At 38.5% G+C, this 18,533-nt stretch overlaps 1 protein-coding gene across 1 annotated transcript in view; it reads left to right on the top strand.

Moving 5' to 3' along the window:
- TMTC2 (transmembrane O-mannosyltransferase targeting cadherins 2) overlaps positions 1 to 18,533 on the top strand; it is a 248,761-nt gene that overhangs the window by 174,227 nt on the left and 56,001 nt on the right. Inside the window, exons 5-8 of the mRNA XM_071765939.1 lie at positions 1,139 to 1,224; positions 2,198 to 2,382; positions 5,655 to 5,733; positions 15,238 to 15,359. Of these exons, the coding sequence (XP_071622040.1) occupies positions 1,139 to 1,224; positions 2,198 to 2,382; positions 5,655 to 5,733; positions 15,238 to 15,359 (472 nt within the window). The remainder of the gene's footprint in view (positions 1 to 1,138; positions 1,225 to 2,197; positions 2,383 to 5,654; positions 5,734 to 15,237; positions 15,360 to 18,533) is intronic.

Here is an 18,533-nt window from a genome sequence, read left to right as displayed (position 1 = left end):
ATTTCACAAGAGGCAGTTTCATGCTTTTTCAAGGTTTTTTAGATTACATAGGGTTTTTTCCTTCTTTTTTTTCAACCAAACCTTATAACAAATAGAAATAAAATACTAATTATTTGCTGTAATTGGGCACTCCATCTTGCATGTGAGCAGCTTGGGTTTATATATCTTGTGTATCTTGAAGTGTCAAATAATCAATTAAGGGTGCCAGTACTAGAGAATGCAGTGAAAGCAGAAGATAAATTTGATAATAATTATAAATAAAAATTCTTTTAAATCAAATAGCACAAATGTCATACACTTACCAAAGTGATTATTTTTTTTTAATTTAAATTATAAATATTTGTTTTTTTAATACATTTGCATACACGTCTTTCAGTCTCCTAAAACTTTGGGAACTGTAACTCTTTGAGCATTCATTTGAGCATAAAATTAGGAATTAATGTCAATGATGGCCAGACCACTGACTTATCAGAAATTTGTGGATGGGTAATGTCATTTATAAATCACAAGAATGCTTGTCTTAAAAGCTTTAATTAAAGCTCGTGAACTATGAAACTAACTGACATCTGGAAGTATTTGATATCATTTTTGATACCTTTTCAGCTATTAAATTTGTTCAGACCACAAAGAAGACAGGAAAAAATTGAACTGATGTAGATACCTAGCCATGCAGTGAATAATCTAGTGAAATTATTCAACAAGGACTGGTTAAGGTAATATATGTGAGGTGTTATGTGGTTAACTTTATTTTGCTTTTGAAAAAGACCTGCTTATTTGAAGTCAAGAAAAGACAAGCTAAAAAATGTCAGTGACTTAGTTACAAATGACTCCACTATATTCCATCTGCTTAAAAAGTCTCACAGTCTACCATTTTCTCATCTTAGTAAATCTGGTCAAAACTACTGCTTTTAATATCTGCTTTCTTAAAACTATGTAGATGCACTTGATGTCTATGAATTAATCCCGTTTTCAGACAAAATAATTTTCCCACAGAATTGTTAGTAACATGCAGAGTTGTTACATATCTGAAATACAGGTCAGCATATTCTTCTTCATAACCTTATTTTTGTTTTCAATATTTATTCTGAAGTTACTCTTTGCAGTAACCTCCCTCTCTTTTTTTTTTGTCCTTATGCAGAGGATTACTACTTCAGGAGAACAGCAGGTTTTCGGAGGCATTGCATTACTATAAACTGGCAATTGGTAGCAGACCCACACTAGCTTGTAAGTATTTCAGCCATACAGGCTTGCATAATATTGACTATTGTTTTTCAAGGAAATCTTTTTACTCTTATTACACTTTGTTATTTTTCAGAAATTTTTCATTTGGAAAGCAAAAGGTGAAATTGTGCAATTTTCAGATGAAAACAAGCATTTCTTAGTCAACAACTATATTTAATGTGATTCAGGGAAGAAGCAGATAATGATTTGACACTGGCGAGCACCAGTAGAACCTAACTAAAATGCTTCTCATCTGGAGTGGTAATCCATAGAGCCATCTGCTAAATTTTCCAGCTCCTGTTTTCTCTTTCTTACAGCCAGTCCCTGATTTTTTTTGAGATGAGTGAATAATACAAATATATTTGAAGTTCTTTCATTTTTACTTTCTTGCTTAGGGGAAATGGGAAATAAACCATAAAATGTTGCCATTCATTTGTTCGACATTAAATTTGTTTCGAAATTAAGTTTGTTCAAAATTAATCTTTTTAAGATTGATGACTTTTTTGTATCTTAATTATTGAATCTTCTATAAAGGTAAATATACATGTGTATATGTATAAACATATGCAAATATTTTTGCAACATTTTAAACAATGATTCTTGATTCCTTTCCTTTCCTTTCCTTTCCTTTCCTTTCCTTTCCTTTCCTTTCCTTTCCTTTCCTTTCCTGTCCTGGCCCGGCCCTGCCCTGCCCTGCCCTGCCCTGCCCTGCCCTGCCTTGTCCTTCCCTTCTTTTCCTTACCCTGCCCTTCCTTGTTGTTCCCTACCCTTTCCTTCCATTCCCTTCCCTTCCTGTAGCCAGTTTCTCCTTTTCTTTTCTCAGAACTGCTACCTCTTATATGTTCCTTCTTTCTCTAGTGATTGTTCTAAGCCAAATCAGATAACTATGAGATTTTTTTCAGCTATTATTTTGACATAAATCAAAGATTAAATAAAACATAGTGTAAACCCACTAAAATATTTCCCGTTTTTACAGCTGCTTATTTAAATACTGGTATCATCCTGATGAACCAAGGGAAGACAGAGGAAGCCAGGAGGACTTTCCTGAAATGTTCAGAGATCCCTGATGAAAATTTGAAAGATCCTCATGCTCATAAAAGCTCTGTTACCAGCTGTCTTTATAACTTAGGAAAACTTTACCATGAACGAGGACACTATGAGGTAAGACTCCAGATTTGTGTACAGTATCATGATAAAATCTTCATAGATACATAATATCTGTTGCTTCCATCCAAACTTTCAAAAGATATGAGAGGTACAAATTGATCGAATTTCACCAAATCAAAATTAACATCCTCTACAGAGCATGTCAATTCTCTGCAGCCACAGGTGTGATTATAATAATTAGCAGAGCAATTTTCCAGTGTCAGAGTCAACCATTAGCAATGGTCACATCTGATATGGGGAAGGTTATGGAGTGGTTCATCATCACCGGGTAGGTGCAAGACAAACAGGGGATCAGGCCCAGCCAGCATGGGTTTATGAAAGGCAGGTCTTGCTTAACCAAGCTTATCTCCTTCTATGACCAGGTGGCTTGCCTAGTCACTGAAAGTGAGGATGTGGAGGTTTTCTTCCTGGACTACAGTAAAGCCTTTGACCCTGTCTCCCACGGTGTTCTCCTAGAGAAGCTGGCAGCTTAGGGCTTAGACACATGTACTCTTTGCTTTGTTAAAAACTGCCTGGATTGGCAGGCTCAGAGTTGTGGTGAATGGAGTTAAGTTCAGTTGGCGGTCAGTCACCAGTGGTGTCCTGCAGGACTCAGCTTTGGGAACAGTCTTATTTAATATCTTTACCAATGATCTGGGTGAAGGGATTGAGTGTATCCTCAGTAAGTCTGCAGATGATACTAAATTGGGAAGGAGCGTTGGTCTGTGTGAGCATTGGAAGGCTTTACAGCAGGACCTGGACAGGCTGGGTCAATGGGTCAGGGTCAACCGTATGAGGTTCAGCCAGGCCAAGTGTTGGGTCCTGCACCTGGGCCACAACAATCCCAGATCATGCTACAGGCTTGAGGAAGAGTGGCTTAAATCTGCCTGACAGAGAAGGACCTGAGAGGTTGACAGCTGGCTGAATATGAGCCAGCAGTCTTCCCAAGTGGCCAAGAAGGCCAGCAGCATCCTGATCTGCATCAGAAATAGTGTGGCCAGCAGTACTAGGGAGCTGAGTGTTCCTCTGTACTTGGTGCTAGTGAGGCTGCACCTTGAATACCATGTTCAGTTTTGGACCCTTCAAAACGACACCAAGGTGCTGGAGCATGTCCAGAGAAGACCAATGAAGATGGTGAAGGGTCTGGAGCACAAATCTTCTGGGGAGCAGCTGAGGGAATTGGGATTGTCTAGTTTGGAGGAGACTGAGGGGAGAGCTCATTGCCCTCTATAACTACCTGAAAGGAGGTTGGAGTGAAGTGGGTGTTCGTCTCTTCTGCCAAGTAACTAGTGTTAGGGTGAGAGGAAATGGGCTCAAGTTGCACCACAGGGGAAGTTTTTGGATATTGGATTGGATATTAGGAAAAATTTCCTTATGTTCAGACATTGGACGAGGCTGCCTGAGGAGGTAGTTTAGTCATCTTCTCTGGAGGCATTTAAAAAATATATGGACATAGCATTTGCAGACATGGTTTAGTTGGCTGGTGGTGGTGGGTTGATGGATGGAATTCATGATCGTGGAATTCTTGTCCAACTTTAGGGAATCTAGATAATTTTATGTGATAATTAATTCTCTTTTGCCTTCTTCCAGTGGCTGGTAGGCAAAGGATATAGCCTGATAACAGACCAGCTGACCTAAAATGTACTGGCTTTTTCATAAAGCCCATCTTACTTTGAGTCTCCAAAAATCAGGCCTAATTGGAATAATTAAAAACTTGAGTCTTTAAAGACATCCCTTTATGTGCTATTCTCAAATAACTTAACCTAAGTGCTGAAGTGGGTTGGATAATTTTTAACATAATGGTAGACTCTACCTAAGCCATCTCATCTCAGTTATGTGTGCAAATCACAGAATCATGGAGTGGTTTAGGTTGGAAGAGACTTCCAATCCAAGACCATCCAACCTTTGACCAACTATTAAACTATGTCCCTAAGGACCGGGTCCAAATGCCTTTTAAGTGCCTCCAGGGATTGTGACTCCACCACTGTCCTGGGCAGGCCATTCCAATTCCTGACAAGCCTCTCAGTGAAAAAATGTTTCCTAACATCCAGCTTAACACTCCCCTGGCACAGCTTCCATCCATTCCCTCCGGTCCTATCAAAGTTTACTAAGGAGATGAGGCCATTTCCCTCCTCACTCCAACCTCCCTTCAGGTAGTTGAAGAGTCACAAAATGTGACTGTTGTGATTCCTCTCCACTCTCCCTGATTAAATGACTTAAGCTGGACATTTGCTTCCATTTTTGATCTTAAGCAGTATTTGAAAGAAAGTAATACACTCTTAGCATTGCCAGGCATACTCTGGAACTGGAGTTACACATGGGTTTGATCCATATAGCTTGATATAACCTGACTGTGACAGTTACCTCAGCTGTTTAAGATTAGGCATGCACAGCTCCTTGGATTCTCTGTTATTTATCTGGTGAATCCAGGTCTGTCAGGTGGCAGTTACTGATTGGTTAAAACACAGACATGGATGGCAAAAGCATCCGTAAAGGTAAGAGATAAGCAGTGTGTTGTTTGCATGGATGATAGAGTCAAAGGGCATGGTCTTGGAGAGACAAAGGATTATGATAATATAAACAGTCAGATTTCTGCCTGGCAGTCATTGCAGTCTGACCCAAGCGTGATTTTGATCATACCTGTAGATTTTTTTTAAAGCGTATTTCACCTTCTTCAAGCTGTGAATGTCTGATGTGATGAAGTGCTTTTGTGGTGCATTTGAGTTGATGAAGAGCTAACAGACTGACCAGTAAACATCCTAAGTGTTTACTGACTCATAAATCTGTGACCTAGTAATTAAAGGCCCAGCATATTCCATGAAGGGAATCCAGTTTTGGCATAACTGTTACTTGGTTCATCTTTTTGTGAAGATTACGTTTTGTTATTACTTGGAAGGCAGTAGACAATGATTTCTTTTATTCTTGCATAATTTACTGTAGCATAGTCATAAATAAGTCCTTTGTATGAAGTTTCATATTATTCCATATTCTCTGATAGCTTTAGAATTTTATATATAATTATAAACTCGTGACTGAGGGGGTTAAATAAATCTTCCTTTTATTTCCTCCTGGGAAAAGAGGAATTTTATCTCTCGTCAATAAACCTCATTGAATTTGGTGAAACTTTTGTAAATGAGAACTGTGAACTTTCTGTTGTATTTATGGCAGTGATGTGTTTTCTTTCTGCACCTTTCATTTGGGGAAGGAAGGTAGCTTTACATGTGAAAAACTTCTTTTGAAACTGGTGCTTTACTAATGACTTGTCCCACTTGTGTGTCTCTTTCCAGGACGCCCTTATGGTTTACAAAGAAGCAATACAAAAAATGCCAAGACAGTTTGCACCACAGAGTCTGTACAATATGATGGGTAAGTACATTGTTAGTGCCTCAGAAAGACACTTGAGGAAGCAGGCCAAGTGAAACGAAAGAGCTTTTGCAGGCAACTGGTACTCAAACGAATTAGCTAATAAAACCAAAAATAATTGTCTTTAGTAGATGAGAGCCAAACCAGTTCAAAGCTTAAATGCTCACAACTGTAGTACTGGATAAGGCACAATAAATTACGAGACCTGATGTTAAGAAAAAATTTTTTACCATGAGGGTAGTAGAAAAATGGGACAGGTTGCCCAGTTGAGGCCTCATCCCTGGAGATAGTCAAGGTGAGGTTTGATGAGGCTCTGAGCAACCTGATCTAGTTGAGGGTGTCCCTACTTACTTTTAGAGGTCTCTTTCAACCCAAATTATTCTATAATTCTTACAGACAAGACTTTCTTCCTTATGTCTAATCTATATATCTATATCTACCCTCTTTCAATTTGAAACCATTCCCCCTCCATGCCCCAGTTTTCTTGTAGGCCCCCTTCAGGTACTGGGAGGCTTCTATAATGTCGTCTTGAAGCTTTCTCTTCTCCAAGCTGAACAAGCCCAACTCTCAGTCGGTACTCATAGGAGGGTTGCTCCAGCCCTCAGGTCATCTTCGTGGCCCTCCTCTGAACTTGCTTCAAGATTTCCGTGTCCTTCCTGCCCAGGATATGGCTGGCTTTATGGGCTTCAAGTGCACATTGCTGGCTCATGTTGAGCTTCTCAGCAACAAACACCTCCAAGTCCTTCTCCTTGTGGCTGTTGTCAGTCCACTCCCTATGCAGCCTATATTTTTGCCAGGGATCACTCTGACCCAGGTGCAGAACTTTGCATTTGGCCTTGCTGAACTTCATGAGGTTGCACAAACCCTGCTCTCAAGCCTATCAAGGTCCCTCTGGATGGCATCCCTTCCCTCCAGCATGTTGGCCACACCACATGTTGGCCAGCTCAGTGTCGTCAGGAAACTTGCTGAGGGTGCATTCAGTTCCACTCTCCATGTTGCCAACAGAGATAGTAAACAGCACTGGTCCCAGTACCAACCTCTGAGGAATGCTTCTTGTTACTGATTTCCACTTGGACACGGAGCCATTGACCACTCTTTGAGTGCAACTGTCCAGCCAATTTCTTACCCATAGAATGGTCTACCTCTCTTGTTCATGTCTCTACAAGAGGTCGATGTTGTGTTTGAATTATTATTTTTAGTATTCCTATCTGTAAACAATTTTGATAGATTTTTCATTGTTCCAGAGATGCTTTTAAGTGTGTATTTAAGTGTGTATAATTACACTTTTAAGTGTAATTGTCTCTGAAAGGGAGTCTGTTTCTTCTAAGCAGCCTCAGTGTCTGGCCCAGTAGACTCTGTGAGGGCCTGTTTATCTGGGACAGAAAAGGATGTATGTTGCCTTTAAAGTAGTTCAAAGTAGAGCAATTAAAAAATATGTGTAGAAACAATTGGGATCAACAGCAAGCATGTGGTGTTTTGTGGCTTTTTCTCCACTACCAGTACCTAAAATACAAGGAAATGTATTGGTTGGTAAGAGTTGGTTTGACAGTTGTTGGAAGGTGGCACAACTCAGTGTTCTCTACTTAGTTAGGAAAGGCATATTTTTTAGCTACTTAAAAGTACTTGGGCATAGGAAAAAAGAATTTCTAAACTTGTAGTTGTAAAGAATGCTATGTTTACATGTCACAGTGCTTGCGAATCTCTGTAAACAATAAATTGTGTGCTTCTCACTGTAACAAAATATCTAATGTCAATAACAAACACTTCCTTAACAGTTCATGCAGCCCAATGGATAGTTACTTCCCCCTGAATGCTGAACTTCATCAGATTAGTGCAAACATGTAAAATCAGTAAAACACACAGGTTGATTTTTAAATCTACTTTTGTTCATCTACAGTCTTTGTTGAACTACTTTTTAATTAGTTTTATTTGTCAGCCTTTGCTGATAAATTTGGTGGGGTTGTCCACAGTCTCCCTGTCATGAATTAAGCCTCTGCTTATAATCAGTGTTCCATAGTGAATGCTGAAGTACTGCAAACCTTCTGCCCTCTTTAGTGCAGATATATATTTCATAATTCTGATAGAAGTGCTCCTCAGTTGTACAGAAACTGGAAACAGTAAAGCAGTGTTAATTCTAACATGATGGTTGTGTTACAAAACAGGCCTGTGACACCCTTTTTCTTTTCCTGTGAATAGACACTCCCTTTAGGACCACCGTGACCTATAAGATTCTGTCAGTTTGTGGTTTGGTTGGTTTTTCTTTTTTTGTGTCCATTGGTTATTTTTCTTTCAGTTGGTTACTTTTTTAGGTTCAGGAGGTCTTTCCCAGTTTCCTTTATAGGCACAGTCCATGACATTCAAGTTCACTGTTCTGGGATTTGCATTTATTAAGTGACAAAACAGGAGTGAATACAAAGACCAACTTAATCCTTTGTCTGGGCTTGGCTGCTGCTACACTTCCTCCCTCCATGCTCTGGCTTCAGTTGCCTTCAGGCAGCCACCAGCATTTCACAGATGTCCCAGTGGCATAAAAAGTTAGGGTCAGCTGAGCTTACCTGAGCCCCTTTCAGCCTGCTGTAAAGAGCAACAGGGTATTACAGACCTCTGTGAGTACAACTTACCCTGAATGCAGCAAATATTTGTAATATGGTTGCTGTTGTGATGGCAGCTGTTGCAGGGAAACCAGGATTGGCTTTGCACTAATTGCTGAGGTGTGGCTGGTTGGCGTGGCTGCAAAGGCAATCCAAGAGGCTACATGCAGAGGAGGGTAGTGACTGGAGATGAATGCAGTGCAGCATTATTAATTGCAGGGCTCAGGCTGGTTTCTCTAAAGCTGTCCTGGATGCATCTGTCCATGAGTGTAGATGACTGCAGTCAGACACATTAAATTAAGTTAATCTCTTCTACCTGTAGTAGTTTAAAGGTCAGATGACAAGACAGAGCTCAGTACTATGCTCACTTTATAGTGTGTAAAGAAAAAGATAGCTCTGGGGAGTAATTAAATTCATCTGATATAAACATCTCTTTTAGATTAGACAAATAATCCCCTGCAAGCATACTTCTGTAAAAGGAGCTGAGATGACTAGCTTAGACTTGGTAGTTGAAGTTGAGTGAGATAAATCCTAAACACCTATTCAGTCATCTCTCTGCATTGGATGTGACAGGAGAGCAATGCAACCACATCCATTATCAGGAATGCATCCTCTCCACAGCTCATACTGTCACTGGGCACCAGAAGGCCAACCAGATTGTTTATTTCTGTTTGGATGTTCAAGATAAAATTATAAACATGTTCAGTATAACACTTTCTTTGCTAAACAGCATTGTGTAAACTTGTCTGCCTACTTCTTGCCTTTCAAAGGGAGATTAGAGGAACTGAAATAGGCCAGTCCTGCCTCATGTGCTTGGAACTGCATGAATCTGACTCTGAGCTATGCCCACTCACCATGTGCTCCTTTCTAGGGAGAAAGGGGAGAAACTAGGGAGTGCTACCCATCTGCTTGTGAAGGAAATGTCCTTCCCTGTCTCGCTGCACATGGAAAAACCCTTCATGACTTATGAAATCCAAGAATACAGCCTGGGAATTTGCTGCTGCTGTTGTCATTGTGATTGGTGTATTCTGAGAGTCTGGCAATCGGCTTCATTCATTGTTAGATACTAGCATGTGATGTAAGGAAACAGTGCTTCCTCTAATTTTTAGTAATTATTCAGTCATTTCATTGAAGATTTTCTGGAGTCCTTTTCCTTTATGGTGTCTGTGACACACCGGAAAGAGAATAAAAAGGAGATGAACTGTTTAACCTGAACTGGTGTTTCAAGTCCAGCACTTGAAATATGGTAGCATTAACACTCCAGCAGTGTTAAGCCTTTACACCACCTGCTTTCCCTGTTTGTGTTACTGGTTTTTTTCTGCCCTTGCTTCTACTGGCCGTATGCTTTGACAGGCCCAGTGACTCATTGCTTCGTGTGCCAGCCTGCCCTACTTAGTCTCATCTTTTAAAACTCTAAGTAACTTGTCTATTAAAAGAAAAAGAAGTATTGAGCCTCAAGAAGCAAGCCATCTGTTTGACTTAGCATTTTATTCATGGTACTAAAGGCAGGACTAAAACACCAGCATCAGATGTTCTAAGCTTGTACATATGAAAAGTTGCAGGGTAGATTTTGGTCTCCTGTTGCTGTGATTTATTTTGCCAGGTGTGCAACAACTCAGCTAAGGAAACCATATGTTTCTCTGGCTTTGTACCAAGAAGTAAAACCTCTTCTTTCCTCTTTTTTTTTTTTTTTTTTTTTTTTTTTCCTTAAAAGAACACAAAACAGCTAAAAATTAAAACTCTAAAAAGGTTGGCTTAGTATTTATTTTCCCTATGTCATATTTCTTTGATGTAAATTAAAGAATACATGCTAAGGTTACACAGATTAATTTGCTTGGCATGGCAACATGCACTACAAAGGCCAGAGTCCAGCTCAGCTGCATTAAATAGGTAATATATTTTGTTTAAAGTTTCAATTAAAACTTGGGGTCAAAAGATAAAATGGTCCCAGTGGGATCTTGAACATTTTAATGCCGATATTAGAATTGCTTAAGGATCAGCCTCTACTCTAGTTGTCCTTTGCCTTCCTTGAAACGTGATATTGTACAGTTGATTGTATTACATTGTTTTTAAAACCACACTGGCCCTCCTGCTACAGTAATTCATACTTTTGCCAGTTAAGTGGTGTGAGGTGGACCATGGAGGCTTTATTTTAATAGAGAACAGTAACAAGAAAGGTGTTTGGATGTCGTTGTCCAGATTTAGATTGGCAGGATACTGTCATAAAGACAAATTTCTCAATTACACTTCATCTGGCCTTTGCCAACTAACATCTGAACGTCTATTTTCAAATGCATATAATGGAAAATCATTGCAAATATTTATAATGTGAAATTGAAGTTCCAGAAGAAGCTAACATAGCAAGAGCAAATAGAGTTAATGATGCACAGATTAGAGTTTAGATTACTGCTTGCTTATCTGCTACATTGCACATGGACAGAAGACAAATCATATGCAAGTGACTGGAAAGGGGAGCCAGATTTTACATCTGGTGCAGAGGTTTGCATCATATAGCAAGCAGAAAGATTTTGTGTTGATGATTGGTGATTATAACATAACTATTTCTTTATTTGATTATGCTTTTGGGTAGATGTGGCTGTTTGTACAAACCTGTTAATAGTGTTAAGGCTCTATTCCACTTGCCCCTTGTTCCCATTAAATGCTTTTTAGTTTAATTACTTTTAAACATTGTTTTGAACTCCAGGAAACACTTTTGCTGATACAGTTTTACAGGTCATGCTGTGCAAGCCTTACTTTCTAAGAGCCAAAGATGATTAAGCTGTGAAATACATATCCCACATCGTAACTTATGCAGAGCATGGTACCTGAACTTGTCTGAGCTCCAGCCATCCAGTGGTTCCTAGGCATCTCATGGAGCTTTACTGGTAATTTCTTAATAAAAGTACGTGACAGACATTTTTTTCTTCTAAAACTAGCTTGGTGAAAAACAGATTTTTTTCTTTCATTTGTATATTTGTTGTATGTTTTAGAGAAATAGGAATGGAGTGCATTGTAATTATGATTGAAGTAAAAGGCTGTCCTTCCTGCTTTCCCCCTCCCTCCTCCCATCTCACTACTTAAACTCTCCCCCCCTCTGAGACTTTGCAGACTAGGGTAGTTTACATCTGCTGCCCAAAGCTAAGTATAAATCTCCAGGCTGATTGCAATGTCTCCTGGTTTTTCACTGTGGTTTTGTTGTTGTTGTTTTGGTTTGGTTTTTTTTAGGGAATTTTTTTTTTTTTTAAGGAAATTGAGCTGGGTATGAAGGTTACAGTAACAAATTGCTGAGGGGGTAGTGAACACAATGTTTGAGACCAGGGTTTTTTTCTGGTTCTCAGGTTTTCTTAGTTTTATCTCTTTGGACAATTGATCTGTAATTTAATGTGAAATGACTGAGGTTTCTTAGGCAATATTATGAAAAAGCTAAGAGCTTAAGCCTGTATATATTTTTTATTAAGCATACAAGGTTTTGCAGGAAAATAAGTATAATAATAATGTTTGTAGACCAAAAATACTGTCCAGTACTAAAGTTGTGCTACAGGGATCCCACTAAAGGCATGATTCTAATGGAAAATGCTTCTATTAAGGATGTTTTAGAGAAACCTATGCAGGCCTGTTGTTTTTGTTTTACTGGCAAAAAATGTCTTCAAAACATGGGTTAATAAAGTACAAGGCAAGGAAAGAGTGCAATCACTTCTTCAGTTATGAATTCTTAGTTTGTACCCTTATGATTTACTACTGGGTGCACATCTGTTGGAAAATGAAAATGAAATTATTCTTCATAGGTAAGCTCAATGCTTCTATTTGTGTCAATATGCTTCTTTCACTGGAACACTTTTGTACAACAGGAAATAGCTGTGCAAAGTCCATGCTATACAACACTGCAGATGATTTTAGTTTGCTAATTTATATCTGTTTTCCACTTCAGGTATTTTCCTTCAAAAGTAGCTAGTGGTTTAGTTAAATCAGATCAAAGGCTTTGCCTTGGCTAATTGAGACCTATAAGAATCTGCTCAGTCCAATTAAAAAGGGATTGACTCCCATCCATCAAAAGCCCTATTAAAATACAGTACATCCTCAAAATCTTCAAGGAGATTATTCTTTAAATGGAAAAAACACAAACAGAATATGCTTAGTCTATACAAATCTTGATGCTCATTAAGTTCACATGCTTCAGCTGTTTCAGAGATGTGCATGCACTGCATATATATCACCAAGACTTAATCTTTTGCAGTATATCTTAAACATCACTATAGTACAACATCAACCTGTGCTTCTAGATTTATTATATTATTTTAAGTGCTGGTACTTAAGGGAAAAAGAAGGAAGCTATATATCTAGGGAGGTGCATCTGCAGCCTTGATTTGCACAAGGAGGCTGTGCAGTTGCATTATGAAAGGCACGAACCTCTTATGGTATTTCAACATACAAGGATGTACACCTCTGTCATTTTCTAAGGCAACTTTTTTATGTACCCAATTTAAAGAACTAACAGAAAAATGATATTGAAATCCTGACTGTGTATAGGTTAACCTAGAACCATTTAATACACACTAATGTAAATGGTACCTAATTTTGTTTATTAACAACATCAGATGTAGCATACATGACTGAAAATGACAAATACTTTTTTTAATCGCAGGCACACAAATGCATCCTGAATTATAGAAGTCAAGGCATTTGTGTTTTCTTTGTTATTTTGTTGGAAAAGTAGCTGAAGCTGGAATAACTTTTATTAAAATTGCAGTAGTTTAACACATAAGCATCACTTTATTGAATTAACACTTCAGTTAACAGTTGCTTGATTTTATTCCGGTCTTTGAGTACTGTGGTGGCAGAGCTTCTGTCAGTTTTCAACTTACTTTGATTTCTTTTTAGATAAGTGTCATTATAAGTCATTCAGAAGAGGAAATTAATAACAGGCCCCTTAACAGTTCTTCCTTCTATAGTAATGACATGTTCTAATTACTTATAATATAGTAATTCTTGACAATGTGAGGCTTATGGGCAGAAAACATTCTTCGGAAGAAAAATGTTCAGTTATAATTTTCCACAAAGTCTTCAGGGAAATAAAATTCCCTTTTCTACAGTTTGACATTTAGATTGACATCCTGTAGCTTCATTTCTAGATGCACTGCTCAGAAATACCCTCAGAGTTTTAGGATGTTAGCTTTTAAAGTAGTTAAAGCTAAAACCTATTAAAAGTGCTTAAAACCTATTAAAAATTGAAATCCAAAGATGTTAATCTCTTCTTAGATCAGAATCTATCAGAGAAAATAGATGAGAACCGTGGATCTTTTTGAAATTTGGCAGTGCATTCAGCATATACTACCAGCAGATAATAACTCCATCTCTTATGGCTGCTTATATTTCTCTTTAAAGAATCTTCTTGTTAATTGTTTGAAAAATTGCCGACCTGTAACAGGTTCGGCTGGAATTTTCCACTTGAAGGAAAGAAAAGGGCAATATGGATTCCTCATTTCCTGTATGCTAAATGACGCAGGGGGCTGTGGGGAAAATAGTATGCAATCAAATAATTAAACATTCTGCCACAAAAGAGCTAGGAAGAGAAGTTAAGGGTAGCATATAGGTTGACTTCTGGCTTATTCCATCCTGTCAACACTTAACTTCATGGCTTTTATTTTGTGCATAACAAGATATAATGTTACATCCCTTATTTATGGCTCCTGGTATAGTGAAAAAAATGCATTTGACAATGGTATCCCTGAATTAGATCGTAGGTTTTGAGGGGTGTTTTTGGGTTTTTTGGGTTTCTTTCCTGATTTGATTTTTTTTCTTTAAATTTGGCTTATTTTGGGGGGAAATGTTCTTTTAGTTTGGCTTTAGCCGGCAATAGAATAACTTGAGTACTTCTGGGACTGAGACATCATCTGTGTATGTAATCAGATATCCAAGAGCAGTGCATGAGTACAGAATGCTCTCTAGATCCTTGAATTAGAAATCCTTGTCTGCTAGATTTACAAACTTGCACTCCTTTTTGGAAAAAAAAAGTCTTATTTGCTCATAAAAATCATATTGGCTGCCCTTAGCCATGTCTCAGTGTGACATCTGATGCTGCATCACTGTCATTTTATCTGTGGGCTGTGGTTTGGTCAGTTTGCACGTACTGCACCCTAACTCCTGAAACTTGAGCTTATGTTCCACAATGTGCCTGGAATCTCAGTCCTTGGGTGACAAAAAAAAGAAAAGTTGGCCTCCGCTTAAACAGAGAACAGTTGCCCTTTCTCTCTCTGATGCACTCACAGCTGGTAATTTCCATGTGAATCAGAAGTAGGGGAAGTGACTCACCTGGGGACAGCCTTAGCCATCCTCTACTTTGATCAGATGTAGTCCTCTCTTGATCCTCCAGTGGTGACACTGGATAAACTGTGTCTTCGTAATTTTTGAAAGATACTTAGCCATTTGTTTGGTGTTATTGTGAAATCCTGCCTTTCCTGTAGCATTTTCAGTCTGTCTGTGGCTCAGGCAGGGACACATTTATGTCTCAGTTGTTGATGTATTACGATGAAATGCAAGGACATCGTGTATTCTCTGTACCACTCCATGATGTGTAATATAGACTGATGGAAAAGACAATAACTCCTCCATAGTAGATGTGATAAAATTTCTGTTACTTTGAGACATTTGGCTGAAACTTAGACACTGGAGCTCTCTCTTGAAATTGTGTTCCAAAAAGACTTTCATCACAACCGTGCTTTTTCAGCACAAATAAGGCCATAACTCAGTCTCCCCCCTCAAGTATTTACAATGCTGTTTTGCTCTCTCACTGCAAAGCTCTTTACCTTTTTCAAGATCTCTTCCCACTTAATAAACATCAAAGTATAAATGAGATTATAAAATCCTGAGACCTTGAGAAATTTGGGGCATTCTCACTGATGCTTGTTTTACCCTGCAGGAGAAGCCTACATGAGAATGAGCCGGCTGCCAGAAGCGGAGCGCTGGTACGTGGAGTCGCTGCGATCCAAGAGTGACCACATCCCAGCCCACCTCACCTACGGAAAACTGCTGGCTTTGACGGTGAGTTAATCAGCTGGTCCTAGGCCCTTCAAGTAGATGAGGTAAAGGGATGGGAAGACTTTGTCCTGAAAATTGCTTATTGCCTTATTTGTCATGGTAGTTCAGCCGTACCTTCTAATTAAGGATTTTGACAGCATCATTTTGTGGTGAAATATTGGATCCATTCCTGAAATATAGCCACCTCTGTTTCTCAACTGGGTGATTTAGGTTTGTTAAAGAACTACTGTCAAAAGTATTAGTGAAAGTGGTTTTAATATGATGTAAAAGTGAAACTTAACAAAGTTTGATGGCAAGCTTTGCTCAATTATTGCATGGCACAATTATTTCATTCAAAACTACCAAAGCATAAATCAGACTTACCATACTGCAAGGTTATGTGCCATATTGGTCACTTACCAAAGATAAAGACAAGACAAGACAAGAGGGCACGGTCTTAAGTTGTGCCGGGGGAGATCTGGGTTGGATATTAGAAAGAATTTCTTTACCAAGAGAGGGATCAGGCATTGGAATGGGCTGTCCTGGGAAGTAGTGGATTCTCCATCCCTGGAGATATTTAAAAAGAGACTGGATGTGGCACTCAGTGCCATGGTCTGGTAACTGCAGCGGTAGTGGATCAAGGGTTGGCCTTGATGATCTCAGAGGTCCCTTCCAACCCAGCCAATTCTATGATTCTGTGATTCTATGATTCTATCCACCGGTAAAAGGTCTCTCTGCTTTGGGGATTAACTTTGAGGGACATCCCAACACAAGGGGAGATCACCTCCCAGGTTGATCTAACAACCCAATCAGGTTGTTAGTGAGGAAAGCTCAAAGAAGGCTTACTTAGATTGTCGTATTTATAGAATAAAGTTGTTGGCTTGTCATCTACTTACATGCTATGAGAAGGGTATGCATGAGACTTCTTATATCCACAACTTTCTTTTCTCTTTAATACATGAGTCTTGGGAAAGCCACCTGTTATTCATGTGTTAATTGCACGCTCAACGTTCTAAGCTCACATGCATTGATGCTCACTGTGTCACTCTGCTCCTTTGTGGATTTTCAGTGAACAGACTGAAAATAGAGGAGTTTGTGGCCCAGCCACAGCTTAGGCCTTCACCTCCTTTGGAACCTAAACTAACCTACCAATAGTTTTGTTAAGGTGTCAAGCACATCCATCACATTCTGTGCCAAAGAAAATAGTTGTAATAGCACAGGAACTTTCTAACAGGTATTAGGGAGTTCTCTGGTAAAAAAAGTGCCTTTTTTACTAGTAGTTTAGATCACAAGTAATAATATAAATGCAACAAGGTACTCGGTGTTTGACCCAGAGTTGTTGTAGCATCCTGTGGCAGAGGTAGAGGTGTCATCACCTATACTTTGTAAATTACATGCCTTATGATTGGGATTTACGCTCTTTGGGAGTATCTCTCTAACCGTGTGACAGGAACTACTCAACTACTAAGAGCTAGTTCTGAAAAAATCAGAAGACTTGTGCTTTTTAATTTCTTTAAAATTTACTTTGCCTTTTGAGTATAGATGAGATTGTAGCTCCAGCTAAACTATCTCCATAGGGCAGTAATAGAGCACCCTTGTAGCTCCTTGGTTTTCACACATTTTGAAGATGTGAATGGATTTCTATTTTATTCACTAAAATAATTCTGTTTTAAGTGTCTTTCACTTGTTTTCCATTTCTCATTCCTATTTTTTCTGGCCATATCCTCTTTCCTGTCATGTCTCTTTCACATTTTCATTCATTGGTCACCGCAAGTGGTTTCATATCTCCTTTGAGTTCTACTGATACACCTCTATGGCTCTTCAACTTTTCATCTAGATGTAAGTTTTAGTCAGACCATATTTAGGCCCTCTCCAAATTTAGGTAAAAAATGTCCTTGAACACAGAGTAGAGATTCAGTGAATAAAAGTAGCTCATAATTAATTTCACCAGATCCACTGCTAGTAGAAGTATCTGAATTTGGAAAAGGCGGAGAAATTAGAACAGAAGTTTTCTATATGAGCAACAAGTAACCACAAAATTAGAAATAATTAAGAGTTTTTCAGTCTTGTATAATGTAAAGTATCGTTTGATTAAAAACAACCTGAATGGGAATTTTTAGCTTATAATGGAAGTCAAGGTGCTGGTTTTATGTCCTCACTGCCTTTCAGTTTCAGGCACTGGAAAGATAGCTGTTCTTTACAACTTCCAACTACAGTTAAAATTTCTTGAATATTGGCTGATACATGCACTCACTGATTACCTTCCTCTAGGAAGAAAATGTAAGTAGGTTATACAGCAAAATTTCCTAATTCACCTTGCCTTTCTGGCAGTTATCTTTGTATATTGCTAATAGCAGAAAGTTAGGATTACTGCTAATGTAATTCTCTCTTCTTAGGAGATCTTTGACACAAAAGTTCTAATTCATTAGAATTGCTATGGAGAAAGAAAGTTTTCTCAATTAAAATCTAAATATAATTTTTAATTTTTCTTCTTTTTTTTCTGTTGTACTGGCACTGCCCTACCTCAATAGTCCTTTGGTTAATTTTTAATATTCTGAACTGCTGAATATATGAAATATGAGGTCTGCCAGGGAAAGTCTTGAAGTTGCTATGGGGAAAAAGTTCTCACAGTTTTCTTCAAAATAATAAAATCCCCAAATCCTATAACTCTGTACAAACATTGTGAACTACTAAAGTTTTAATATTGTCCCTTCATTATGAAAGTTCAGTTAGAGGATTGGCATACCCCAACTTTGGGAAGGAAGTGATGGTAAATGTATGTAAATCCTTATAATAGAACTGAACTGGTTACTTTTCTCCAGGGATATAAACATAAGATTCATGTGAGGTGGATTGTGCCTTGTGGATCTGAACTACATTTTTGGAGGAATGTGTCTCATTAGCAAAAAGGACAGGGGCTGTATACACTTTGAACCCTAAGTACTGCACTATGGTAGGCAATAAAATTTCCTGTCCTCTCTGAAAACACACTTAGTTACTTGTACTTGCTCTCTGCAATAGTTGCAATCTATTCTCATCACATTTGTTTGTTGTCGTCTCTGAACACTTTTTTATTACTGTTTCTTCTTACATTTATGGCAAGGTGTACAGATTGAGTTCGAGTCTATTCTGTTAACAGCAGCGTGAGAAGAAAAGGGAGTGCTGATGTTGGCTTGTAGTGACATAGGGCTTCATAAA

The sequence above is a fragment of the Heliangelus exortis genome, chromosome 1 (assembly GCF_036169615.1).
Source record: "Heliangelus exortis chromosome 1, bHelExo1.hap1, whole genome shotgun sequence".
In the NCBI taxonomy this organism is placed as follows: Eukaryota; Metazoa; Chordata; class Aves; order Apodiformes; family Trochilidae; genus Heliangelus; species Heliangelus exortis.
The sequence above is the reverse complement of the archived record's forward strand: the minus strand, read 5'-3'. Positions and strand labels throughout refer to the sequence as shown.